Source organism: Perca flavescens, chromosome 24 (assembly GCF_004354835.1).
Source record: "Perca flavescens isolate YP-PL-M2 chromosome 24, PFLA_1.0, whole genome shotgun sequence".
Classification (NCBI taxonomy): domain Eukaryota; kingdom Metazoa; phylum Chordata; class Actinopteri; order Perciformes; family Percidae; genus Perca; species Perca flavescens.
Genome location: NC_041354.1, coordinates 18,711,966 through 18,739,104, shown reverse-complemented (window position 1 = coordinate 18,739,104; position 27,139 = coordinate 18,711,966). Strand labels below are relative to the sequence as shown.

Below are 27,139 nucleotides of genomic sequence, written 5' to 3'. Positions count from 1 at the left end.
TATGGAAAGGATCCCTACAGAGATAGACCTTTTTGTTAAAGAGTAACATGAAACCGCCCCGAAATCACCATCACCAAACCCACGAGACTCCATTTAGGGAAACAAACGGACGGTGAACATCTAATGTTTCATTGCATTGTTTGTTTTGCTGCTGCTGTCTTGCTTAATACTGGACCAATTTCTTAAATTGTTGTTCCCACCAGTCCTTTAGACACCAAAGTAAAAAAAAAAAAAAAAAAAAGGGGGACCTCAGATCCCACCCTGTGGAACTCCTTCTCTTCTTTCACTGAAGTGAAACTGAACTTTGTATTTCTGAACTTTTTTGCATCTTTTGCTAAGATTAACCCCCAAAACTTTTTTTTTTTTTTTTTTTTAGTTGTTTCTAGTTTTGGAACTAAAACTCCTCTCGTTTCCTTTTTAGACTCCAGCCGAGGGAGCGTCCATATCTGTGTACGCTGCAGCTGCCTCTGAGATGGAGGGGGTGGGGGGCTGTTACCTGTACAACGGCCACAGGAAGCAGTCCTCGGACACTTCCTACGACTCAGAGCTGCAAGCCGAGCTGTGGAAGAAGAGCTGCGAGCTGGTGGGCCTTCAGAAGGCCTGACTCCTTCTCTAATCACCTCTAGTCTGTCGGATGAACTGTACGTTTCACACCTGGAGACATTCTAATCAAATGTCCAGTTTATTTGATGATATTGCACAATAATTTTTCCCATGATCACTGTGAATGAATATAATATTAATTTATAGTTAATGTGAGTATTGTTGTATCAACAGATTAAGGAAGATGTACCATTTATTACAATACGTTAATAAACGCTAATAAACAAATTGCCTTTGAGAGACTCAGCCTCCTGACTTTGAGTGTGCCTATTCTCAGCTTGAAATAAAAGAAAATATCTGAGATCTTAAATGTGCAACTGCAACAAAGCAGAAAAAACTGTTTTTACAAACTGCACGGGGCCATTGTAAAGTTTCACAACACTAATCCACGATAAACCTTTTACGGTAGCTTTCCTACCAATCTGTTATGATCACACATATTTTAGCCAGCAATGCAGTTTACAATTCCAAAGTTTTTTACATTTGTCCCTTGTACAAAGTTGCATAACTGAATAAGCATGTATAGTGCTGGCTGAGAGGGAGCAGCATGAGGCTATTAAAACAAAGGTGGAACGTTAAAATATATTGGCTTTTTTTCACCAAATCCATGGATTTTAGAAAAAAAGTCTGAATATTTTGCAAAAAAAGGCTTGCATTATTTTGAGAAAAACCTTGAATACTTAAAGAACAAAAGTCGGAGTGCATGACAAAAAGGTGGAACATTAAATCCATGGATTCGGACATGTGGATTTCGTACCTCGTTCTTCCAGTCCATGGCAATCCAGAGGGAACTTACTCAGCTAAAACTGATCCCAGACAAAGACACCAAACACTAACTCTCTACCTCAGTCAGCGAGAGCAAACTGGTCCATCTCTACAGGTTTCTTCACCCAGGTGCCCAGCCCGGCTGTGTGGAAAGCTCTGAAGAGTGTCTGCTTGGCGCTGTGGTACTCTGCCGCTGACGCCTTGGCCTCCTGGTAGCTGCCAGGTCGCACTGTTCGGATCCGCAGGCTGGACGACAGCTACGGGACACAAAGGGGTCTCACAAGACTTAGGTCTGGGGGCGACAACTTTTCAATCAGAAAGTGCCGAGTGTCAGCAGGGTTACCTTGCAGTGGAGGCGCATCCAGCGGCTGAACAGAGCGTGTTTGCAGAGCCGCGAGGGTCGGCCCAGATCATCTTTCCCCGTGGTGGCATTGATCACCTCCAGGCCTGGGTCTCCCAGCGCCCAGTTCATGCTGATGTTAGGAGCTTTTCCCGGCTGACGAGCCTCCGCGTTTGTGATTCCTGTAGGCCAGCGGTGGAAGAGCTATTCAGACCCTTTACTGCAGTAAAAGTACCAATAGCACAATGTAAAACACTTTCACAAAACGGTCAAAAAAATTGCATAAAGGGTGTCAAACAAAACATCAAAAGCATATCAAACAATCAAAAAAACATTAAAAAACCCTTGAAGGCGTCAATAAGGTGTAGCAGCAGGAGGATCTTTAAGATTTATTTAGGGGGAAAAACTGCTTACAACCAGTTGTGGAAGTATTCAGATCCTTTACTTCAGTAAAAGTACCAATACCACACTGAAAAAAAAAAAAAAAAAAAAAAAAGGTTTAAAAAAACAGAAACAAAATAGCATCAAAAGTATATTTATGAAGTCAGAATATTTTGAGCTAGTCTGGTGGAGTTTGGTGATGGGGATTTCGGGGCTGTTTCATGTTAAACTAAAAGGATCTTTCTGTAGGGATCCATCCCATAATGTTGTCACACACTTAGAGTAATAATCTGAGTGTGTGAGTGCTTCTCACCGCTGAGCAGCGGTCTGTTGAGGCTGAAGGACTGCGGCAGGTCCTGGATCTCGGTGATCCTGTGGTACATGGCTCTGGAGCAGTGGTCTGCATGGTACAGGCTGCCCAGGATGATGCTGGAGAAGTAGACGGCCTCGGTGAAGTAGCTCATCAGAGAGCCTTGCAGTCCAACCACGTTCCACCTGAAGGGGGGGTAGAACCAATCACATTTAATTACATCAGGTGAATACCTATCCCGTTTGTCATAGGGGCAGAGTATCTTCACATAAACTGTATTAAAAAAAATAATAAAAAGAGTAAAAAGCGACAAAAGATTTTCAAAGCGTTTTCGACTGGCGTGCAGCCCGTACAGAGAGACCTGCCCGCCGGGGAAACTCCCGGTTCTACCGGTGGCCAGTCCATGCCACATAACCAGAGACAAAAACGTTGGACATTTTAAAATAAAGCAACACACTTTTTTTTTGTTAAAGTGTCAACAAACAAACATGTAAAAAAGTGTCAACAAAACATAAAAAAGAAGGTTAGGGTTAGGGATGTTATCTATCATGTTTTTCCCAAATGATGATCAGATTTGTAGTTATTTTGTTATTAAATATCTTGAAAAATTGTCTGCCTGTCTGTCTATCAACATACATACATCTCTTTATCACATCTGATTTCCTGGCTTTGTAGTTTCTTAATATTTAAGTCTCTGTGTTTGTAGAGACGTATTCTTACAAATGGAGACATTTTCCTCCTATATCTCCATTTCTGAAGCTATACATTTGTCCAACAAATGCATACAAGTGAATAAAACACACCTTTTGAAACCATAACCAGAGCCAGACGGTTGTCACTTTTTTCAAAGTTTTTAATGCTTTTTGGCTATTTGGCTACCCCCAATGTTTACAATGTCTGGCTCCGCCCTGGCAGGAAGTGCTCATGTTGTGTCGCTTGGTGTGAACAGGAAGTAAAACAATAACAAACCTGGCTATCTTGTCACTGCAGGACATGGTGAGCAGCCTCTCGCCCTGGAGAACCCCGTCCCACGTCTGAATGGTGTTACTGGAGCGGACTGGGATGGTTCCTTCACCAGACTCGATCTTAGTGCGCAGCTGCCCGCGGGCCTTTCTGTTTGGGTGTCTATCGCCCTGATCTGACACAGCAATCACTCAATGTTTTATTAATAATAATAATAATAATAATAATATCCATAATAATACATTTCATTCACGGGCGACTTTCTTGATACACGTTACATGAACAAATAGTAAAAGATAAAACTGATGCACAACAAAGACTACACAGAATTACAAAGCAATGAACAACAACAGACAAATCCCATCAAATGATACGGAGTATGCCAGTTTGAAGAGGTAGGTTTTTAGATAGGATTCAAATATGTGGAGAAAGTCAGTGTCACGGATGGATTGTGGGAGTGAGTTTTGCATTTATGTGTTGTTGTTTTTTAACCCTAACCCTCTGCCATATGTATGAATAAAAGACAATCCCCTGATCAGTAGAGCCAGCTGTGCCGAAATCAAGTTACATTTTAATTTTTATTTCTCTGCTGTGTAGGCAGGTTCATGGGGAATCTCAACAGACTCTGTACTCAACAGGCTGTAAAAGTGTTATTCTCCCTTCTGACCACTAGAGGCTGCTCTCGGTCCTTTCTTAGACAGACTAAACCCATGACCACATATTCTCCATCAACGGTGAAGCTTGTCAGGGTATTGAAAAATAACTAATCATTTTACAAGAGAAGAGAAGCATTACTGTGGCTTACAGGAGAAACTAATACCCGCAAGACTACTTAGTGAAAGCAAAAAATTAAACCACTGTCAACCCCAAAACTAAGAGGACAGAGGGACATTTTTTAAACACCAGACTTGGTTGCACAATAAATATAACAAAAATGTGTTTAGGACAAAACACCACAAGAGTCCAGCTTCCAGCAATTGGTCCAGGGGAACTTTAAAAAAAAGTTTTTGTCACTTTATTTTTTACATTTTTGACACTTAAGCGACATTCTCCTGAACAGGAAGCAGGGAGTCTGGTTTATTTACACTGTGGAACAGAAAGGCGGCTGTATTCTCCACCCACTCACCCTCCATGGCGGCTTCATGTGGAGAGAAGATGCGGGCGTCTCCGCAGGGCGATGTGCTGATGTAAAGGTGGAACTGAACGTTTTCCCTCAGTCTAAAACCTCGTCTGTGTTCACACTGGCTGAAGATGGACTTCTGCTGCTCCTCTTCCTGGTCACTGGAGACACAAGTGTGAAAATCAAGTTGTTGGTTTTTTCAGAGCTTTGGCGAATGCTACAGAAGGTTTGTGATTGACTGGTAGCCTTTAAACTATAGATTGATAATTCTGCAGAAAGAATCACAGAGTTAAAAGGAAACCGACGCACCTGAGGAAATGCTCCAGCTGCGAGTACAGGAACCGGACGAGCGAGCGGCGAGCCAAAACCTCAGCGTGGCAGTCGTTGAGGGCCAAACCTCGGTCGCTCATGTATTCCCCGTTGATGCACTTTGTTCCCGTGGTAACGCAGATCACCTGAGCCTCTTTCACATCCGCGCCTGTAAAGAAAAGATAAAAGTCTAAAGATCTGGTGTCACGAAATGGCACACATAAAAAAAAAACTAATTTAGAATAAAGCCAAAAAAATGTCAAAAATGCGAAACAATCACCCGTTGTCATGACGACACCAGCCAGAACTTTCCGTTGAGCGTGTGGAGCCGTGAAGTCCTCTGTGAGTTTGCTGAACTTTTCGACGACCAGGCGAGAGACGGCGTCTGCCAGGACCTGGGGGGGCAAACCAAAGAAAAGATTACACAATAAATGTAATAACCTGAGGGAACAAACGGTACAAATGATCACAGATGAAACAGAATGACATAAAATAAAGAAAGTAAACCACAGGGGCAGAGCCAGACTTCTTTCAAATTCATCGAGAAAAGGACAAAAACTTGGTGAAAAATGTCTAAAAAAACAAATCATCAAAAGCTTAGAAAAAAAGCAACAAAAACATATGTAAAATTTGTCAAAACAAGCGACGCATACAAAAACTTTGGACTCAAGACTTTTAATTTGATCGTATCTTTTAACGAGACAAGACAAAACCGGTAAAGTAGGCAACAAAATATTGGGGCCTCTCAATGGTCTCAATACCTTTGTCAATGCTTACCTGTGGCAGGTGAAGCTGCAGTCCTTCTCTGGGTATCGGCTGTCTGGACGGAGCCTGATCCAGCTGCATGTTAAACAGAGAAAACAGAGCCGCCTGTGCAGCCCGGACCTTGGCCATCCTTTTGTTCCGCCCAGAACCCTGGAAGTTCTGCGCATCTACGGTCACGGACATGACAAAGTTCTTGCCGTGGCTCACCCCGATCTCTGACACAAAGTCATACTTTAGGCCCGGCCGCAACTCATTCAGGATCATGACAGGGTTCTTGCTGCTTGTAGGGGACATGAAGGCGGATGGGGCTGGGGTTAAGGGTGCCCCGATAGGGTGTGGGGGTAAGGGTGCACCCATAGGGTGTTGGGGTAAAGGTGGGATAGGGGAGGGTAGCAATGGGGACTTGATTCCGAAAGAGCTGTTGGATGCGAGGTCAAACGGGTCATCTACGGGACTGGATGTCTCAAAGGCGTTGAAGAGCATGTGCGGAAAGTCCGCCTGGTCCGAGGTGAAGTCTGTGTGACCAGACAGAGACCGGCCCATGGCCATGTGCGCTTCGGATGCGTTGGGGAACTGCACGAAGGAGCGCAGGGCCTTCTCCGCTGCGTTCAGCTTGGCCTTCTTCTTCGTAGGACCAGAACCCTCGAAGAGCAGCCCGTTGACCTCTACGGTCATCGCGAAGACGGGCGCATGGACCGGCCCGGTCTGAGAGAGCAGTTTGTACTGCAGCCCTTGCTTGAGCTCATTTAGCTGCATTAGGGCATTCTTAAGCAGAATGGGCCCAGTGACTTTCTTACGCTTCTTGGGCCTGTACTTGGAATGGGTATGCCCGTTATTGCCCTCCTCTAAGGGACGTTTCCTTTTCCTTCCACCCCCAGCACTCCCATTGGGGAGCTGAGTAGCGTCAGCTGCAACCCCCTCTTTGGAGAAGAGGTTGTCCGAGTTCTGGTTTTCCTTAACATCTGTGCGCCGTGAACCTGCAGTGCCCAGAAAGAGTAACGCACAATGCCTTCGTTGCAGGATCTTGTAAATGTAAAATGTAGAGCTTCCTTTAGAGATTCTCTCTTTGCAACTGAACAAGTGATGTGTGTTCCTTAATCAATACTTCTGTAGTGACATAAAAAAAATATATAGTGGCAGTAAAGTGTATTCTAAACATTCATTGATTTATGACGAACAAATATGATACAAATTCAGGACTAATCTGCACTAGGAAAATCATTTAAATCAAATTATTTAAGCAATGATAACTGTCAACATTTAATACTCCCCTGACCAAAGTAAAATCTTAACTTTAACCATTTGTTGTAGTGCTCAAATTTAGCAAATTAGAAAACAAAATACAAACAGCTCTTTTAAAATGTATTTCTTAAGTGTCCTTTTCCAGACGATCTTCTGTGTTTTGGGAACACATATCACCAGTTAACAAAGCTGATGGAACTGAATTTAAATTTCCATTTACAACATCCTCCAGCAAAAGCGTAATAGGTTACTCCTTTTGGTGCTCAAGACAGAAAACAATCCTATAAAATGCATGTTTAGTTAAGAAGGGTTGTGGGGGAAAATGGGGGTTCAAACAAGGGTGTCAACCTTTCCCAAAATAATTCTGTACCCCAACTCAGCCTGAAGAAAAATACCAGAGAAATAATATACACTTTTAGCATTTAATTGGTTACACATGGCAACTTTACACAGTATGTACGAGTACGTAATTCATGTGACAACTGTAGGGATGGGTTTCAATATTCGGTTCCATTTTGGATCTGACTTGAAGATGAATTCCTTATAGAATCTTTCATTCACAGTCTCTCTTTGAGTGTCTTTGACTTTTTTCTGACACTACAGGCATCTGGGAAAAAAACTGGTGGCATGTAAAAGCACTCTAATCAATACTGACTGACTGACAATAGCAGCCCACCTTAACTTAAATGTTCCAAAGTGTGGATACACTTCACCAGAGTCAACCAAACTCCTGTGAAATGCAGTATATGGTGAGGGGAACAACAAGTCCCTGTTTAAATATTGATCTCCTGTTCATCATGTTAAAGAGCTGAGGCAATAACAACATTTATTTTTGTATGGCCAAAACCCCCACTATTGCTGCTTTGTTCCTGTTGTCACAGATACCAGAAAAACAACAACCACGTTGTATGTGGATTAATAATACCATTCGGTAAAGCTCACAGCTAGGGCTTCTCTGGGAACTCATGTGACATCTTTCTTGCAGCACTACTTGAGGTTCAGATTTAGCTGTAATTTAATTTTGAATAAATGGATCAAAAGAAATTTAAAGAAAATCTAAATTCATGCCCGGTTTAGATTGATCAGGGCTTTGAAGAAGAATCTCAGCGCTGATAGGCTTTTGCAACACAGTGTCACATGAATGACACACCATTTGCATGGCCGGCCCTGAATAAACTTGTTAGGAAAATGTTTACTGAGGTAATAAATCCAGTGAGAAGAAGGCTCATAGCGCGTAGAGTTGCCCCCTGCTTTAAGGAGCTTTAGCAATGGAAGTCGCTGCTTGGGTTAAGAAACCCAGAGTCGACACCCCAGTGGTTTCGGAACTGGACTCCATGTAAATAATCAGGACTTTTAGCGTGTAGAGAGCCAGCATATTTCCACTAGACTCCATGTAAGTAATCAGGACTTTTAGCGTGTAGAGAGCCAGCATATTTTCACCAGACTCCATGTAAATAATCAGGACTTTTAGCGTGTATAGAGCCAGCATATCTCCACCAGACTCCATGTAAATAATCAGGACTTTTAGCGTGTATAGAGCCAGCATATCTCCACCAGACTCCATGTAAATAATCAGGACTTTTAGCGTGTATAGAGCCAGCATATCTCCACCAGACTCCATGTAAATAATCAGGACTTTTAGCGTGTATAGAGCCAGCATATCTCCACATGTAAATGGGTGAATTAAGGGTTTATTTCAACCAAATCAGAGTGGTGATTGTTGGAACAGTGGAAGGATGAACCAAGATGGCTTTTGATAGTTTTATTTTGTTTCTGTCCACTTTGAATGAAGTGTGTTTTATGCTGATAAAAGTACTGATTATTTACATGGAGTCTGGTGGGTTTAGCTATAGCAATTGTGCTGACGTTTTATATGTTTAAAAAAAGGATCTTCCTCTTTAACTAAAAAGGTCCATCTCTGTAGGGATCCTTTCCATACTGTTGTCAGACACTTAGAATAATAATTTGAGTCTGTCAGCTGCAAAAAAAAGCACTTTAAGTGGAAGCTAACTGACAGTAAACATTTGTCCTACAGGTTACATTGCAGCTTGTTTCGCTGACTGCCGACTCTAGCCATCTTGTCAAAGACAAAAAACATGGGAAAATAGGGTCCTGGTTGAAAAATAAAAACAAAATTACCCTTTTATTTGTGTTAACACAGCAGTAATCCTGTCCCTGTTCTATGTAAGCCAAAATCAAACCAGTTAGGAAAACATGGATTATGTCTGACAGTGTAGGGAGAGAGTTGGTTGCAGTTGCTTAAGGTTGTTCAAGGGCTTTTTGGTAAAATTAAAACAGCAAGTCATACAGGAAATATGAAATATCAGATGCCAGGTAACACTTTTAGTTCTGAAATTACAATGGGACACATTTAGACTCTTAGATGGTTGACTTTCTAGCCTGATGGATTCACTTTTCAATCAAATAAAGCAATGTCTGTTTCTGCTTTGTGTTTTTTGCTTGCTGAGCTGCAGCGCTCGCTCTTTCAGTAACAAGAACAATGTTTCCTCTTCCCCAGCAGACCTATAATCTTTCCCCCCTCTTGTTGCTCAGGGCATTATCGTTCTTTTTTGTTTTTCATGTTTGAGTTCTGTCCCCCTTTTGCATGCTTGTTATTTACTTTGCCTACATTTGTCAACTGGCTGTGACTGAAAGCTAAACTCTGTTTGGGCACTGTGCTCTAGTTAAGGAGGAAGAGATGCACATTTCATATTGGAATCATAAAGGTAAACTTAGAGTTGGTTAGGGATGGGCTTCTATTTCTATTTATCAAAACAAAATCCACTTTGGAATCTTTTCGTCTCCCTTATCGAATCTTTTCAGGTAGTGTTTCTGGTGGGGAATGAAGATGATTTGCTGTTTGGTGATGGGGATTTCGGGGCTGTTTCATGTTAAACTAAAAGGATCTTACTCTTTAACTAAAAGGTCTATCTCTGTAGGGATCCATCCCATAATGTTGTCAGACACTTAGAATAATAATCTGTGTCTGTCAGCGGCAACAACAGAACTTTTTGTGGACAATTGACGATGCACATTTGTCCTAAAGGATTATTACATTGCAGCCCAGTTCACGGCTGCTGATCACAGCGCTGTCGCTAAATACTGGACTAATTGTAAAGACTGTTTTTCCAATCAGTCACTAAGACACAAAAACATAGGAAAATAGTGTCCAAGTCTCATCAGTTAGCGTTGGGACAAAGAATCAGCAGGCCGATTCACAATGCTAAAGTGGCTAACTGCTTCACGTCTTCAAGCTCACAGACTTCTTTCAGCCTATCTGACAAACTTAAAATAGAGTCTCGTCTCAGCTGGATCGTATCAGTTTTACAAATAAATAGCCAGTTTATCAAACCGCGCAACCTACTGCCATCCCTGTGAAGCAGCTTTCAAAAGCAAAAACAGGCACACGAATAGTGTCAGATGAAAGTAAGGCTTTGCCCTGCATATTAACATCCCTTAGATGCCACATCCATCTTTTCCATAAAATCCTATTGAGGCAGGATGTTTTAGGGCTGAAACAGACCTACATTCCAAATCCAGAGATGGCTCTCAAGGGGCTTTAGGGAGCTTTTCTGTTAAGGGCAGGGGGGACAAGCTTAGAGTTTGTCATCAAAATGGACCGACATCTCACAGTAGAAACCCCCTGACCCTGGGATTATGCTCTGATCTGCCCCCTGAGCCGGCCAAAAGGAATGGGATGGTGGGGACAGTGATACAATGCACCAGGACTCGGGATTTCCTTTACCTAAATGCAAGGGCGTAACTTTGGGTTCAACGTTGGGAGGGGTGAGATCTCTACTTTCGAGCAAAATTGAAATTTTGAACGTCAAACATTTTTCTGCAACAATTTATATTGCAAATGTCTTTATTTATGTAAAGGACATTATACTAGGTTTTTGGGTGATTGCACTGGCCAGTTTTGATTATTGGGGGAGTTGCAACCACCCACTCTCCCCCATCCCCCATGTAAATGACACCTATATGCATGCATCTCACCCCACAGCCCTGTCAGATAAACTCATGTAGCCCTTCATTAATTCCCAATATCTGTTCAAAATGTAACACTATTCATTGTTTAAAAAGGTGGATAATGTTAATTAATTAATCTGAACTGTCAATATGTAGGATGGTTTTGGTCAGAAATACTACTACTACTACTACTACTACTACTACCACCATCACCACTACCAGGGGCAGATTTTACCATTAGGCAAAGATCTGCAATTGCCTTGGGCCCCGAGCTACCTAGGGGCCCCCAAAAAGCCCCATTAACTTATGCTTAAGTTTTTTGTTTTTTACTTTTCACAAATTATATATTTCTAAAACTTAATTTGCGAAAAATGGCATAAAATCATTAGTTTCGCAGAACGGAGGTGGATGGGGCCCCCCCACCTCACTACATTGGACTATTCCATTATCTCACTTACTGCGCATCTGCGAAAGTGACAAGGCTGTAATGCACCAAAAAACAGAGAAAAATAAAGTGACAGACAGAGTGCGTGTGCAGAGTGACAGACAGTGTACAGAGTAGAGGAAAAATTAAGTGAAACTACCCAAGCGGTGCTGAAAAAAGGAGGAAGCAAAACCTTTTTAAAAAGAATTGCCGAAGTTAAACTTTTTTGTGATGCCCGCCGCTGACAATGACAACAAAGCTACAACCACCATCAGCACTGCTGCTAGCGACGAGGAGCTACCTGTTGCTGCCGACAGTGCCAGCTCAGGCTGCTCCAGCAATATTGCTGCTAACATTACATCCAAGGCACCTTTACAGGATGAGAAGGATACATCCAAGGCACCTTTACAGGATGAGAAGGATACATCCAAGGCACCTTTACAGGATGAGAAGGATACATCCAAGGCACCTTTACAGGATGAGAAGGATACATCCAAGGCACCTTTACAGGATGAGGAGGATACATCCAAGGCACCTTTACAGGATGAGAAGGATACATCCAAGGCACCTTTACAGGATGAGGAGGATACATCCAAGGCACCTTTACAGGATGAGAAGGATACATCCAAGGCACCTTTACAGGATGAGGAGGATACATCCAAGGCACCTTTACAGGATGAGAAGGATACATCCAAGGCACCTTTACAGGATGAGGAGGATACATCCAAGGCACCTTTACAGGATGAGGAGGATCCTTCAACTACAGGTAACAAAACTCCCACGTTCACTTTCAGTAGCAGTGATAATAATGATGACGACATCTATGACGAAAAAGACGACAACACACTCACTCACACAGGCACTCACTCACACACAGACCCTCTCACACACACACACAGACACTCTCACACACACACAGACACACACACACTCAGACACACACACACTCTCACTCACACAGACACTCTCACTCACACACACACTCTCACACAGACACTCTCACTCACACACACTCTCACTCACACACACACACACACTCAAACACAGACACTCACACACAGAGATCAGCCCAAGATTTCCTTCATTTGTTACTCACCCATTAAAGCTGAGTTAATTAATAAGAGAAAGCCAAAGAAACTAAACGTACATAAATACATTCAAGAGAGAGGAAGAGAATACAAAGACATAGAAGAAAGGTGAGATGAAGAGAAAGACGGACAAATCCAAATACAAAAGGGAGAAGAAGAAAAAGACAGGCAAAGACCAAAGGGAGAAGAAAAAGAGATGCAAAAACAGAGACAAGGGAAATGAAGAAATGGTCAGAAAAAAAAGGGAGAGCAGGAGAAAGTCAGTGAAAGAAAAAAGGTACACTTTTTTTTTCACTGACTTTTTCCTGCTCTCCCTTTTTTCTGACCATTTCTTCATTTTCCTTGTCTATATTTTAAACTGTAAGTTATTTTTATTAAAATGATGTGTCCATAATTGATCACTTATTGTCTTGTGTGTGTGTACACAAGACAGAAGTCTACAAACATGTAGCAGCAAGCAGATCCATAGAAGAGATACTATCAGAGAGCCAACCAAGGTAAAGGACAACCAATGGCAGCTCTTCCCTATAAAACGACAATACATATTATTGTACAGAGACAATTTTAAATACAATTTTACAGTGGATGCATCTGTTAAACAGAAGTTTGTGTGTTTTTCTTCTTTTTTTCTTACAGATGCAAATCCAGATGTCTAGACATCATTGCTGTGTGAAGACTGCTGAAGAGAAGTTACAAGTAGGACTTTCTTAGAAAAATAAGGATTGACAAAAGGGGGGAAACAAGAGATGTAGAGGGCCCCATGTCTGGGTTTGCCTTGGGCCCCAAAATGACTAAATCCGCCCCTGACTACTACAACTACTAACACCCTTTTACAACTTTGAGTGAAGCTAAATGTTTTAAACCTTTATCCATTAACTTTACTTTTAGCCATTTAACGCTCAACTGCTTAGTCAGTACTTCAGCCTAAATATTTCAACGGTTTAAGACAGTACTTTTAGCTATATATTTCCTCTTTTTAGTCAGTACTTTTAGGCTAAATATTATTAGATAGTTATTAAGCTATTTCAACTGTTCTAACTAGTTTTTACTCTTACATAACTGCAACATTTAGTGTTGAGTTGTTGACAGCTGACTTCATGTTAATATGTGGATATATTCTTCCAATCAAATCATAATTTCATTTTTTTTATTTTTTTTTATTATTAGTTGAGCTACTACAATCTTCCCACCCCTGGCAACTGCAGAAGTAAACCCTTGGGTACTTGTACACTGGTTGGTAATCAGTGCCATACCCAACCTGGACATAACCCACGTCTCAGTATAATTCTAAGGCCGGTTACACACTGCACGCGTCACGAGAAAACCCTATGAGCCAACGAGGAAGAGGTGAAGTTACCCTGCCCGGAGGAAGCCCGGGGCCCCCGTCTGGAGCCAGGCCCAGATGGCGGGCTCGTCAGAAAGTGCCTGGTGGCCGGGTTTGCCACGGAGCCCGGTTGGGCACAGCCCGAAGAAGAAACGTGTGGGAGGAACTGCTGGGGTCGGGTGCGCTGCCACACGGGTGGCAGTGAAGGTCAGGGGCCTCGACGGACCAGACCCGGGCAGCAGACGCTGGCTCTGGGGACGTGGAATGTCACCTCTCTGTGGGGGAAGGAGCCGGAGCTTGTGCGGGAGGTGGAGCGCTACCGTTTAGATCTGGTGGGGCTTACCTCTACGCACAGTCTCAGTTCTGGAACCATACTCCTGGATAGGGGTTGGACTCTTTTCTTCTCCGGAGTTGCCCAGGGTGTGAGGCGCCGGGCGGGTGTGGGGATACTCACAAGCCCCCGGCTGATCGCCGCTATGTTGGAGTTTACCCCGGTGGACAAGAGGGTCGCCTCCCTACGCCTGCGGGTTGTGGGGGGGAAAACTCTGACTGTTGTTTGTGCATATGCACCAAACAAGAGTTCGGAGTATTCGGCCTTCTTGGAGACCTTGAGTGGAGTCCTGTATGGGGCTCCAGTGGGGGACTCCATAGTTCTGCTGGGGGAGTTCAACACACACGTGGGCAATGATGGAGACACATCGAGAGGCGTGATTGGGAGGAACGGCCTCCCTGATCTAAACCAGAGTGGTTGTTTGTTGTTGAACTTCTGTGCTAGTCATGGATTGTCTATAACGAACACCATGTTCGAACATAGGGATGCTCATAAGTGTACTTGGTACCAGAGCACCCTAGGCCGAAGGTCAATGATCGATTTTATAATCATTTCATCTGATCTGAGGCCCTGTGTTTTGGACACTCGGGTGAAGAGAGGGGCGGAGCTGTGTGGGGGTGGGGGAAGACTCTGGACAAACCTGGTAAGCCCAAACAGGTAGTGCGGGTAAATTGGGAACGTCTGGAGGAGGCCCCTGTCCGACAGACTTTCAACTCACACCTCCGGCGGAGCTTTTCGTGCATCCCTGTGGAGGCTGGGGGCATTGAACCTGAGTGGACAATGTTCAAAGTTTCCATTGCTGAAGCCGCGGCTAGGAGCTGTGGTCTTAGGGTCTTAGGTGCCTCAAGGGGCGGTAACCCACGAACACTGTGGTGGACACCGGTGGTCAGGGAAGCTGTCCGACTGAAGAAGGAGTCTTTTCGGGATATGTTATCCCAGAGGACTCCGGAGGCAGTTGCAAGGTACCGAGGGGCCCGAAGGGCTGCAGCCTCTGCCGTGAAAGAGGCAAAGCAGCGGGCGTGGGAGAAGTTCGGAGAAGGCATGGAGAAGGACTTTCGGTCGGCACCAAGGAGCTTCTGGAAAACCGTTCGCCACCTCAGGAGGGGGAAGCGGGGAACCATCCAAGCTGTGTACAGTAAGGATGGGACGCTGTTGACCTCAACTGAGGAGGTAATAGGGCGGTGGAAGGAGCACTTTGAGGAACTCCTAAATCCGACTAATACGCCCTCTATGGTAGAGGCAGAGCTGGAGGATGATGGGGGACTGTCGTCAATTTCCCTGGTGGAAGTTGCTGAGGTAGTTAAACAACTCCACAGTGGCAAAGCCCCGGGGATTGATGAGATCCGTCCAGAAATGCTTAAGGCTCTGGGTGTGGAGGGACTGTCTTGGTTGACACGCCTCTTCAACATTGCGTGGAAGTCTGAGACGGTGCCAAAGGAGTGGCAGACTGGGGTGGTGTGCCAATTACAGGGGTGTCCCACTTCTCAGCCTCCCCGGTAAAGTCTACTCCAAGGTGCTGGAAAGGAGGGTTCGGCCGATAGTCGAACCTCGGGTTGAGGAGGAACAATGCGGATTCCGTCCTGGTCGTGGAACAACGGACCAGCTCTTCACTCTTGCAAGGATCCTGGAGGGAGCCTGGGAGTATGCCCAACACTACATGTGTTTTGTGGATCTGGAGAAGGCGTATGACTGGGTCCCCCGGGAGATACTGTGGGAGGTGCTGCGGGAGTATGGGGTGAGGGGGTCCCTTCCCAGGGCCATCCAATCTCTGTACAACCAAAGCGAGAGCTGTGTCCGGGTTCTCGGCAGTAAGTCGGACTCGTTTCAGGTGAGGGTTGGCCTCTGCCAGGGCTGCGCTTTGTCACCAATCCTGTTTGTAATATTTATGGACAGGATATCGAGGCATAGTCGGGGTGGAGAGGGGTTGCAGAGGGGTGGGCTGGGGATATCATCGCTGCTTTTTGCAGATGATGTGGTCCTGATGGCATCATCGGCCTGTGACCTTCAGCACTCACTGGATCGGTTCGCAGCAGAGTGTGAAGCGGTTGGGATGAGGATCAGCACCTCTAAATGTGAGGCCATGGCTCTCAGCAGGAAACAAATGGAGTGCCTTCTTCAGGTAGGGAATGAGTCCTTACCCCAAGTGAAGGAGTTTAAGTACCTTGGTGTCTTGTTCACGAGTGAGGGGACAATGGAGCGGTAGATTGGTCAGAGAATCGGCGCAGCGGGTGCGGTATTACATTCAATTTATCGCACCGTTGTGACGAAAAGAGAGCTGAGCCAGAAGGCAAAGCTCTCAATCTACCGGTCAGTTTTTGTTCCTACCCTCACCTATGGTCATGAAGGCTGGGTCATGACCGAAAGAACGAGATCCAGGGTGCAAGCGACCGAAATGGGTTTCCTCAGGAGGGTGGCTGGCGTCTCCCTTAGAGATAGGGTGTGAAGCTCGGTCATCCGTGAGGAGCTCGGAGTAGAGCCGCTGCTCCTTCGCGTCGAAAGGAGCCAGTTGAGGTGGTTCGGGCATCTGGTAAGAAATTTCCCTGAAATTTTGTATTACATTTATATCTACATTGATGTCAAAACCTAGACTTTCAAACATCAAGCCGTCATTTATTAATATACATTCGTGTCTAAATGACATATAAACATATTTTCCCATTCTATTTTGCCTGGAAACGCTTCCAACACACTCGCGTCTCGCGTGAAAAATAGGCGTCGGTTCCATTTCTAGCAGGCACGCGTCTCAGGCGCGTCTCGAGCCGCGCCTCAGACGTGCCAGCAGTGTGTAAACTCTAACCTGTTACCATGGGAGCCCAAATATAAACGGACACGCCACACTCGCGTGACGCGTGCAGTGTGTAACCGGCCTAAGGTATAGTAAAACTGAAAAAGTTTTTGGATCAGAATGTCTTGTTGAAATATGGACTAATTGACTCACTCATGTTTTTAACTTCGTCCCTGTCTATGGTGGGGAGCTTCCGCTGGTTTGGAGGTAGCCAATCTCCCACTCGACCTGGAGGAAACACAAAAAGTTCTAAAGTTCAGTCACAGAAACCTTTAGTGTATGAGCCAAACAAACAGAGCTACATCACGTTCTGCCTCACATGCTTTTTTTCTAAACGTTAGCTTGATAGCTCGGAGGTTATTCTTGCAAGAGGCTTCACCGGATGTCGGGGTTATCCTGGCAATGTACTTCCATTGATCCAGACTACTCTAAAGCCAATAACAATGTTCAGAATGTCTCATTGGCTGGTATCCTCAGTGTAGTCCACTTACATGTTAAGACAGAACCATTCAGACCAAAATTTGTTATCTTTTAACTAACTCTGGCAACAATTTATGGTGAAGAAACCCTTCAAAAAGGTCTCCAGCCCTGAATGTTTTCTCCAAAGCCCCCGAATCATTGATGGTTTTAAAATAACTAACTTTGTGAACTAACCAACTAAAAACCTCAACGATTATCAGGGCGTTGGAGAAAACATTTGGGGCTCAAGCCCCAGAAGCTCGCCCTTGTTTCCTTAAAGAAATGACATTGAGACATATAGAGGAGTCCTCTCAGTGTATGTGGATATGGAACATTGAGCAGTAACCCAAAACGCCATCCACACATTGAAAAGAAAATGAGATTGTGGAGGATAAACAGCCGGCAGGAATGGAGAGTGGCATGTGCGTTAAAGGAATCCGTGGCCTGCCATCCACGTCGCATAGAGAATTAGTTTATCAGACGAGCAGGACAAAAAGAAATAAATAAAAATCTATTTACCGCTGCCGACTGCCACGCTCCGACACACTTCTGCCTCCCATCATGCATCACAGCACACAGACGACAACGACACACTCACATACTGAGTAGACAAGACTCTTAAAGTTTATCAGCAGGCAGGGGCGGAGCCAGACGATGTAAGCATCGGGGGCTCATCTCTTTTTTTTATTGCTTCTTTTGACATCTTTGTCGCTTTTGTCCAAAAAGACGCAAAACAATCACACAGAATCTTTGTGGCGAAAGGAAAAAAAAGATGTCAACAAAGAAAAACAATCACAAAGATGCAACATGACGAAAAATAAAAGCACAACAACCGCAAAACAGCAACTTCTCCAAGAGCAGAGAGCGTGGACTCCAGGCGTCAGCGGCGACTGAGCCGACTGTGATAAATAGATTCTGAAGCTTTTATTTCAGTTGCTGGAGGCGAGTTCCAATCCTAGCCGCAGAGGAAACAATGCAAACATCTGTCAGAGAACTCTGGGAGTGTCCTAATGCAGATGGATGGATCCGGAGGAGAAGCACACAGCGAAGAGAAGAGGGGGAAACGCTGGCCAAAAACATGTGATGCAGACAGAAAGAAATGCCACCAGCACAATGCTTTTCTCACACACAAAGTCCATTTTCTCACCGTGAAATGACATTTTGAGACGTGCAGAAATTGGACCCTGTGACACATTGACAGGCCAGGGAAAGAGGATGAGAGGAAAAACCTGCAGTTTCTTTTTGTCCTTTATGCATTTAGTTAAAATCACTGGATAGGGTCAACATTTGAGCCAACAAACCAACGAATGTGTCAAAAAAGGGTCCAAAAAGCATTAAAAGCCCTGAAAAAGTGTCAAAAAAGACCACTAAGGGAAGACCCTTGTAAATTGAGTGCTCCTTTGTGGACTGAAATTTTTTTTTTTTCATGTTTGAGTGTATCAAATATGCATTAATGTGCAGCACATCCTTCATGGATGGAATCAATGATTAATAAACATCCTTTAGCAACACATTCTCACTCCCAGTGCTTGCTCACGTGTCTATAGCATTTGTTACTGATGCAGAAAGTCTCCTTTAGCGTCATATTGAGATGCTCTGCAGCGCGAGAACAGGACAGTTAGGTTTAGGAAAGGATGGTGGGGGGCAGTTATAAAATGTATGTTTCAGTGACATGTGGGACAAGAACGGGACATGAACCCACAGATGCCAAAGGGGGATTTTAAAAGCCACTGACCAAGCAGCAGTATTTTACAATTTGGGAGTGAGAACGGGTTGCCTTTAATCTCAGCCTACACAAACTGTTTCTATGCTATTGTATGTGAGCTTATAGAGTTGGATTGCTGCTGTGAATGCTGACAGCCTCAGGACTCTCTGCTGTCTATTTTGTGAAACTTTGCCAGTTCACACATCCCCCAAACCCCTGGCACACTCATTTTTCATTTAACACCGTCACAGCTGGCCCCGGCCTGCTGGGCCTGAACACTGCTGCTGACTGCATGCTGAGGAACCAGTAGAGCAGTACATCTCCTTACACTGGCCATTTAAATGGGAAATAAAGGTTTTACAGCTTAGATTTTCCAAAATTCCTGCTTAACTGAGAAGTCTATGGGCTATAGTGTTATTTTCTCCGATAGTCCAACAAACTAACAATCCAACAAACAAAATGAGCTCCTCTAGCCAGAGATTTGAGGTGACAGGCTGACGTTATTTCTCAGAAGGTCGGTCTGACAAAGTCGCTGACCCTCCTCCACCTCATTCTCACAACAGACGCCGATCACCGCTCCCTTCACCCAACCACTGCCGGCCGGTCCTCCGTTATCTCCACACACAGAGAGAGAGAGAGAGAGAGAGAGAGAGAGAGAGAGAGAGAGAGAGAGAGAGAGAGAGAGAGAGAGAGAGAGAGAGAGAGAGACGCTCAGGGCTGGGGTCGAATTTTACAGCCCATAGCGACAGACCGACAGACGTCTCACACTTCAGTTCAGGAAGTTTCTGACTCGCCTGAATGCCAAGTATCTACAACCAACAACGGCTGCTTCTTATTTTTAACACATAAACACTATTTACCTTTCTCTCTTCATGAATAACTTAGCTTAAAGTCAGAAAAAGCAGAGTGCAAAAAAGCATCAAATAAAAGAATTGGCTACTAAAAATACATGTTTCATTCTCACAGAAACATGATTCATTTCCACTTGAAATCTGTGTCTATGATAAACAGAAATGAAAAAGATAACCAGGGAAAAAGCAAAGCAGTAACAATGGATGGCTTCAAACCGAAAAGTCAGATCCTTCAGGAGTCATGTCAACAGAAAGTAAAACACGCAGCGGTGTGTCCGTGCAGCGCTGCACGAACGGACGGGAAACTAAACGGAGGATACCTCTGCGCTCGCAGCGTCTCTTCCTCCTCCTCCTCCGCCCCCCCCGGCAGCGGCGGCCGATCACACAGCAGACGGCGGTGGCGTCCGACAGCAGAGCCATAACTAATTTGTCCCCTGCAGCATAGAGTCAGAGTGTACTTCCACAGACAACGGAGAGCACAGACAGAGCTGTGGCCTCATTGGCTGCCAGATAAATAAATATGCTGGGATGCCTCCTCCTTCTCCTCTGAGCTGGGAGGAACTCAGCATGCAAGCGCTTAAAAAAACAATATATAAAAGCGTCAAAATGCCAAAAAAGGCTTGAAAAAAAGTGTCAAAAAGCACAAGACCAAACGCCAAAAAAAATTGTCAAAAAAGCATTCAAAAAAACAACTAATTTGGACGGATGAGTGGAGGCAGGAAAGACGCTGTGGCCTCATTGGCTGTCAGATGAATAAATATGCTGGGATGTCTCCTCCTTCTCCTATGAGTTGTAAGAAACTTGGCATGCAACCACATAAAAACAGCATAAAAAAACGATCACAAAAGTGTAAAAAGCCTAAAACAAAGCGTGTAAAGCAGCGGCACAGAGCTGTGGTCATGAAGGAAACTCTGCATCCATCACTTTACAATCTGTGGGAAGCTGTGGGAATCAGGCTTGTGCACAAATCAGAACTGAATTGATAATGACTCTAAATTCCAATTCAATTCTTGAATTATTGTCAAAAACAAGAATTACAATTTGAATTAAAGGAAGCACAATTGCAATTCAATACAAATTCAAAGAAATTCATATACATAATTTAAGTGAAGTGTTTAACAATGAAGCTTTACAATATATGTCAGATATGATTGCATTACATATTCTATGAATGATATTAGTTTGAACTACTTGTACAGATTACATTAACAGGAAATGTTTCCCCCAGCAATGAATGTTAAAAGCTCTAGTCACAGAACAAATAATTAAGTTTGATTTATTGTAACACAATTTGATGGTCAACACTGGACTTTTTAAGTTTCAGAAGTCCCTTACAATGTCAGATTACAAACGTTTATAGATTTGACACCTGTAATAACACTGACATGGAAAATAATAGCAGGCCTAAAAGGTCATCTGTACTAGTTCATTTTGAAGAACCAATTCCAACACGAACACCTGGAAACCACAGAGCCACATGCAAGCACTGCAGTGCTCCAGTCTGTGGCTCCATCAAGGCTACTTCACATTTCATAAGGCATCTACAAGGAAGTTAACAGACAGTCTTATTTTGAAACCATCTCTTGATGGTATTATGATTATTACTACTGATATTTGATATCATAAGTGTTGGGGTTACTACTCAAGAACGTGTAATACACATTATTCACTTTTACCCTAACCCTAAACCCATAATGCATTACCTTATTTGTTATTCTCTATGGATAGTAACTCATTACTTTACTCATTACATTAATATACAATACATTAGGGCTTAAACACACCAACTCTCAACACAACAGTAACAGTAACATCAATGTGTTACATTACTCAGTTACAGCCAAATTTGATTATATTATGGCATTACTTCGTAAGGAGTAACCCCCAATACCAACCCAAACCACATTTAATATGGGTAACTTATTAAGTAAGCAATTACATTTCCAAATTAACCTTCCTAACACTGACTGGATGTGAGATTCAACACATTCGGTTGTGTGACTGTGTGGAATTTCTTTGAATTGCCATGAATTTAATTCCACTTCCTGTCATTCAAATTCAAATTCAACTTCCTGTGGGGCAGAGTCAACTCACTTCAAATTTCAATTCATGATTTGAATGGAGGAGAATTGAATTCTGAAATTCTGAAGTTTGCACAAGCCTGGTGTAAATGTGTGTGAATCTGGGTGAATCAGCCAGTCAAGCGCTCCAAGGAGTTGCCAAAGTGCCTTTAGACGGAGAGAAAAAGAGCCAAAGCATCACGGAGAGAAGAGAAGGAGAGCTGGAACGGAGGAAAGAGCTGCTCTGCCCTCTGCTGTATTGTCCGCCAAAGTGAAACTGAATCTTCTTTTTTTTTTTTTTTTTTTTTTTTTTTTTTTTTTTAAATCGTATTGGTGAACTTTTTTTTGCATATATTAAACCCTAAATTTAGATCTTATTATGCCCTTAACAAAAAAAAAAAAAAAAAAAAAAAAAAAAAAAAAACTTATTTAGATTTTTACATTACAATTTGTTTCTCTACGGACCAGTTTCAGAGAAAGTAGTTTCCCTTTAAATATAACCCTACAGTTATTTTAAATATAATGAAGTTAATAAAGAGAAAAAAGGGTGAACCAACGTGGTTTGTGTCTTCTTCTTCCTCTTCACAGTCTGGAAGGATTTCTCCAACTCTGCGTTCTGAAAAAAAGACATTTTCATCGTTTCGGTTGCCTTTATTGACGTTTTTTGCCGAGACGCAGAGGAATGCTTGTGATGTTTTCCTCCATGTCAGAGATTTTATCTGAGCAGCTGAACGAGTCCCCAGAGCGCTGTCCAGTTACACCGCCGAGTGATTGGCTGACTCCAGATGTATTGGAAACTGGACGTCTGGATGAAACAGCTGACACACAAACACACACACGGCGTTTCTCAATACCAAGAATGCACAGTACGGACTTGTGTTCTTGGGGAGAAGGTTCTTGCTGGTTGTTCTTGGAAGAATAAACTCACAAGTTCACAATCACAGAAAACTCTGTTAACAGTTTGAGACGATGCCTTCTTCCTGTTATTGCTCAACACCCCCCAGCACACAAAGGCTACCTGCAGGGCTCCAAAATACCAGCTAGATATAAAAACCACAACAATATAACCACTTTGTATTAAACCAATCTCTGGACAAGAAAATTTCATAATGCTACAACTATTGCAATAATATTGAAAAATAAAACTAATTGAGCTTTAATTTTATTGTTTATGGTTTAGCTTAAACACCCTTTACTTATTCAAAAGAGTGGAACGCGATCCCTATTAGTGTATAAGTTTAAGTCAGTTTAAATTAAAAAAATAAATAGGCATATGCACTGGTGTGTCCTATGTGTTCCTATTAGTGTTATGTGGAATTATCATTTCTATATTATTGTAGTGCACTGTATATGCCCAGGGAGATGGAAATTAGAAATTCAAATAATAAAGGTTGGTGTCTCCCCTTTAGTCTACATAACATGTCATAGCATGTTATTATGTACAACTGTTCATTTATCATACAGACTGAAACTCAACTTCTAATGAATCAGAAAACAAATACACCAAAAATATGAACTAAATACAAAATATAATGTAGGCTATAGCATATGGCATAATTTAAACAAGTCTCCCGAAAAGAAACCGGTGTATCTCATAGACTAATAATATACAGTCTATCTATGGTATATCTCTCCTCTGCCTGCTGCGCTCTGTGTGTGTGTGTGTGTGTGTGTGTGTGTGTGTGTGTGTGTGTGTGTGTGTGTGTGTGTGTGTGTGTGTGTGTGTGTGTGTGTGTGTGTGTGTGTAAATAAGTAACTCCAAAAAGACAGTTAACACAGGTTCCCGTTAATCTTATGATGGACATGTGTTGTGATATTTAAACAAACGATCCATCAACGGCGAAATAAAAACCGCTTATTAACGGGACCGGTCTAAAAGACCTCCGGGGTCCTACAGCGGGGTCTCCGAGTGTGTCTGTCCGAGCGCAGGCAGGCGCAAACTGGCGGCCGCGTCAATTTATGGAGCTCCGAAAACTTTGGAGCAAATTATCAATTCGGCAAAGATTTTCGCAAGCCTATATTCAAAATCTAAACCTTTCATTTCTCGCCTAAAATGTTCTCAGAAGTAAATTTAGTGATGAATAAGATGGCGAAAATTGTTAAAATTGTCCCGTTTTTGGGCTGTCTATGTACTGGAAATCCAACAATCATTGAATGCCGAAATGAATGTTGGGATACAGGTGCTGCGAAGTTCATACAAGTTACCAACCGATGTATCCTCGGTAAATGGGCGTGTCAAGAATACATCCAGAATTTTAACTGTTCTTGGCGAAATGGGAACTTGTGTATTGGGACAGTACTTTGGCAACACGAGATGACGTTTCACAGGAACACAAGTCAACAGAAGAACACAGATTGGGAAACGCCCACTGTGTCTGCCACGCTCACCGGCGGCAAGATTCATCCACAAAGTGACAGTAGGGAGGCCCCCGAGGGCCATGTAGACTCAGAGCGGGTCACATCTCTGAGGCCTTTAGCATCGCTACACATCAATTACATCTTATTGAGTTGCTTATTTGTTGCTGAGGATCTTGTTTTTTTTTGTTAACATGTTCCATACATTGACTAAAAAATTCAAATAAAAACCTCAATAACAGCATCAAAAACGTTGAAGAAAGTGACAAAAAACTTCATTTTTAAAACAGAAATCTTGGCACTCGGGCAATAAATCAGTGATATAATCAAACAGCAGCGTGTTTGCTCTCGTTCTCGATGCTTCGTAAGAAATATTAAAGCTGCTCAGATCCTGAAAACACACAGAGGAAGAGGAAAAAGAGAGAGGGAGGGAGACAGGAAAGCTGAAGAAATAGCGCTGACTCGAGTCGTCGGATTCTGGGAAACTCTCACATCAGCGTCTCAGAAACTGAGGCAGCAGAAAGACGAATATATCGACACAAAGGTCTGCAAAGAAAAGTAGAATATATCGACACAAATGTCTGCTTATTTTCTTTAAGAAAATGGTCCAAAGTCACCGTTAATAAAATGACAGGCTGTTAACATCTTTAACATGAAATCTTCGCATTTAAATTAAATGTAATCACATGTGTAAATGAACAGTTTACAGTATTTATGTAGTTTTTATTGGTTTGCAGTTTATATTGGAGAGACCTGGGAGGACAAGAGGACGAATGAAGAACTGTTCACGGTCACAAATTCTGAACCCGGTCTTCAAGGCTGAAACTCAATCGTGTGAGATATGCCGGCCAGGTCAACAGAATGCCACGATCTCACATTCCCCACTCAGTACTACATGGAGTAGTGGAGGAGGGAACTCGGCATACGGGCAGACCTAAACTGTGCTTCAAGGACGTGTTAAAGAGAGTTCTCAGACTTTGACATAAAACCTGAGAGATGGACAACACTGTCACGGAATCGTGACCAATGGAGAACAAGCCTCTAGCACGGTAGAGCATGTGACCAAGATGGGAACCTACAGAAACTGAGGGAGAGACTGTTTTGCTCAGCTAACAAGAACTAATGTGAGAAAAGCACCACGCATTGTTATTCATGACAGAAGCATGCCAAAGAGAGGATAACCTGAATGAAACATCAAAAAGGGACGACTGCGAAAATGATGAAAACAGCATTGAAAAAGGGAACAAAAAACTCAATGGAAATGCGACACAGATGTCAAAAAATAGGCGACAAAAATTTTAAAAAAGGCGACAAAAATGTAAAATGTCAGAAGGGAAAGTCTAGCAGCTCAGGTGAGAAACTGCAGCAGAAAGAAAGAAATTAAACAAACTGATATGATGTAAACCCCGAGCCTGCTTCACTCCCACAACCTTTAAAACATTCCTGATTGGCATAACTGACCTGTATCTCCACTTTAACAAACAGCTAGAGCTGCTAAAACAGCCCAAAATACCCTATAACTAACCCCAACCCGATAGATGGAGCCAAGTGTTTGAAAGCATAACTGCATATGAACGCTGTGTTGTGGTTACTGCATTAAGATGAATAGTTGTGTGAATGCTGTAAAGCTCATTGTCATGTACTTCAGTCCCACATTTCATTAAGAAAATAAAGCTAATCAAACTTAAATTATAGGTTGCAACATGTAGCCTGTACTCATTTTAATTGTATTGTCAAAAAACATCCAAAAAGCATCGGTTGGGTTTGAAGACTACAAGTTAGAAAAGCTTAAAAACTCTGGAGGAAGAAGAATATGTGCAATAAAAAGACAATGTGTCTGTTTTTAATTTTTAACTAACACTACGGGAATCTTTTAATGGTAGTTTACAGCTAAAATCTGTTTTAATGTTCTACAGGATCACACTGTAAATGGCAATGCATTCTGGGAGAAAATAATAATATCACAGCACTATCTGTGAATGCTACAGATTACAGGAATTTACTGTTAATACCAATGCATCTTGGGAAAATAAAGGAAAAGGCGGGAATTACAATGCAACCAGAATATTACTGTAAATTCAAACAATACAGTAAGAAACTGTCTATTTACAGTAAAATAACTTAAACTTTGAAACCAGTAGGCATGCGGTTAATAAACAGTAGTTTACTGGCAACGCTGCTGCCAGAATATTACTCTCAATTTAAAGTGAAATGTTTTACAGTGTATGACAAAGAACATTTTCAAAAAAGCTTTTGAAAAAATGCACATAAACAGGTCTAAAAAAGGGTTTTGGAGAAGTGTCAATTCAAAAAGCTTCTAATTTTATTAGGTGAGTCACCTTTAAATGAAGTTTATTTTACTATGTAATAATGGGAAGTTAACTTGATTTAGTTGGGTTTACGTGAAGTAATATTACAATGTTTATTCTACTTCAAAAACCTTAAAGTAAACTCAACTCAACAGGCCCAAACACCTACCACTCTTGAGTAAAACAAAAGTATTACTTTTTAGATTGAGATTAATACAATATTACATATTGATATTATTTATTTAAAGACTGTCTCGTGAAGTTCACAGACAGTAAAGCTACTTTTTTTAATCTCTAAATCTACTTCTCTAACTTAACTTTCTGTTAATCCCCTCACATATAAATATTATAGCTTTAAAAATGTAGAACTGTTGAGTTTCTCACAGATCACACAGCAGCATTGTGTTTCTTTAATTTTTTTCTAATTTAACAGTCTTTATCCAACATATTTCTAATTTGTGTTTACTGGAACCAAACATGATACCATTTAAAGAAAATGTAATCACATGTCTAAGTATTTTAGGGAATGAAAACAAAGATGAAATGGGATGTTCTCTGTGAATAACGCAATTTAACAGCATGCCATATTATTGTGTTTTACAGTAATAAATATATTGCTAAAAATATTATAATTTATCAAATATTGCAATGTGCAGTAGATATTTTGGGTAGTCGTGCTCA

At 42.5% G+C, this 27,139-nt stretch overlaps 2 protein-coding genes across 8 annotated transcripts in view; one reads left to right on the top strand and one right to left on the bottom strand.

Moving 5' to 3' along the window:
• Positions 1-836, top strand: part of dhrsx (dehydrogenase/reductase (SDR family) X-linked) — a 7,739-nt gene extending 6,903 nt beyond the window's left edge. For 3 of the 5 annotated variants that reach the window (XM_028572280.1, XM_028572279.1, XM_028572278.1), the window contains exon 7: positions 422-836. In XM_028572280.1, coding sequence (XP_028428081.1) covers positions 422-604 — 183 coding nt within the window. In that variant the 3' untranslated portion in view covers positions 605-836. The remainder of the gene's footprint in view (positions 1-421) is intronic. The other 2 variants (XM_028572282.1, XM_028572281.1) reach the window with 2 other exon arrangements.
• The window catches only part of LOC114551152 (double-stranded RNA-specific editase 1-like), a 27,138-nt gene continuing 643 nt past the window's right edge, over positions 645-27,139 (bottom strand). Inside the window, exons 2-10 of one of the 3 annotated variants that reach the window (XM_028572275.1) lie at positions 16,873-16,947; positions 5,569-6,533; positions 5,072-5,186; positions 4,792-4,960; positions 4,489-4,643; positions 3,369-3,537; positions 2,403-2,584; positions 1,712-1,890; positions 645-1,625 (exon numbers count right to left, since the gene is read on the bottom strand). In XM_028572275.1, coding sequence (XP_028428076.1) covers positions 1,449-1,625; positions 1,712-1,890; positions 2,403-2,584; positions 3,369-3,537; positions 4,489-4,643; positions 4,792-4,960; positions 5,072-5,186; positions 5,569-6,533; positions 16,873-16,876 — 2,115 coding nt within the window. In that variant the 5' untranslated portion in view covers positions 16,877-16,947 and the 3' untranslated portion in view covers positions 645-1,448. Of the gene's footprint in view, positions 1,626-1,711; positions 1,929-2,104; positions 2,178-2,402; positions 2,585-3,368; positions 3,538-4,488; positions 4,644-4,791; positions 4,961-5,071; positions 5,187-5,568; positions 6,534-16,872; positions 16,948-27,139 lie in introns of those variants that run through there. The other 2 variants (XM_028572276.1, XM_028572277.1) reach the window with 2 other exon arrangements.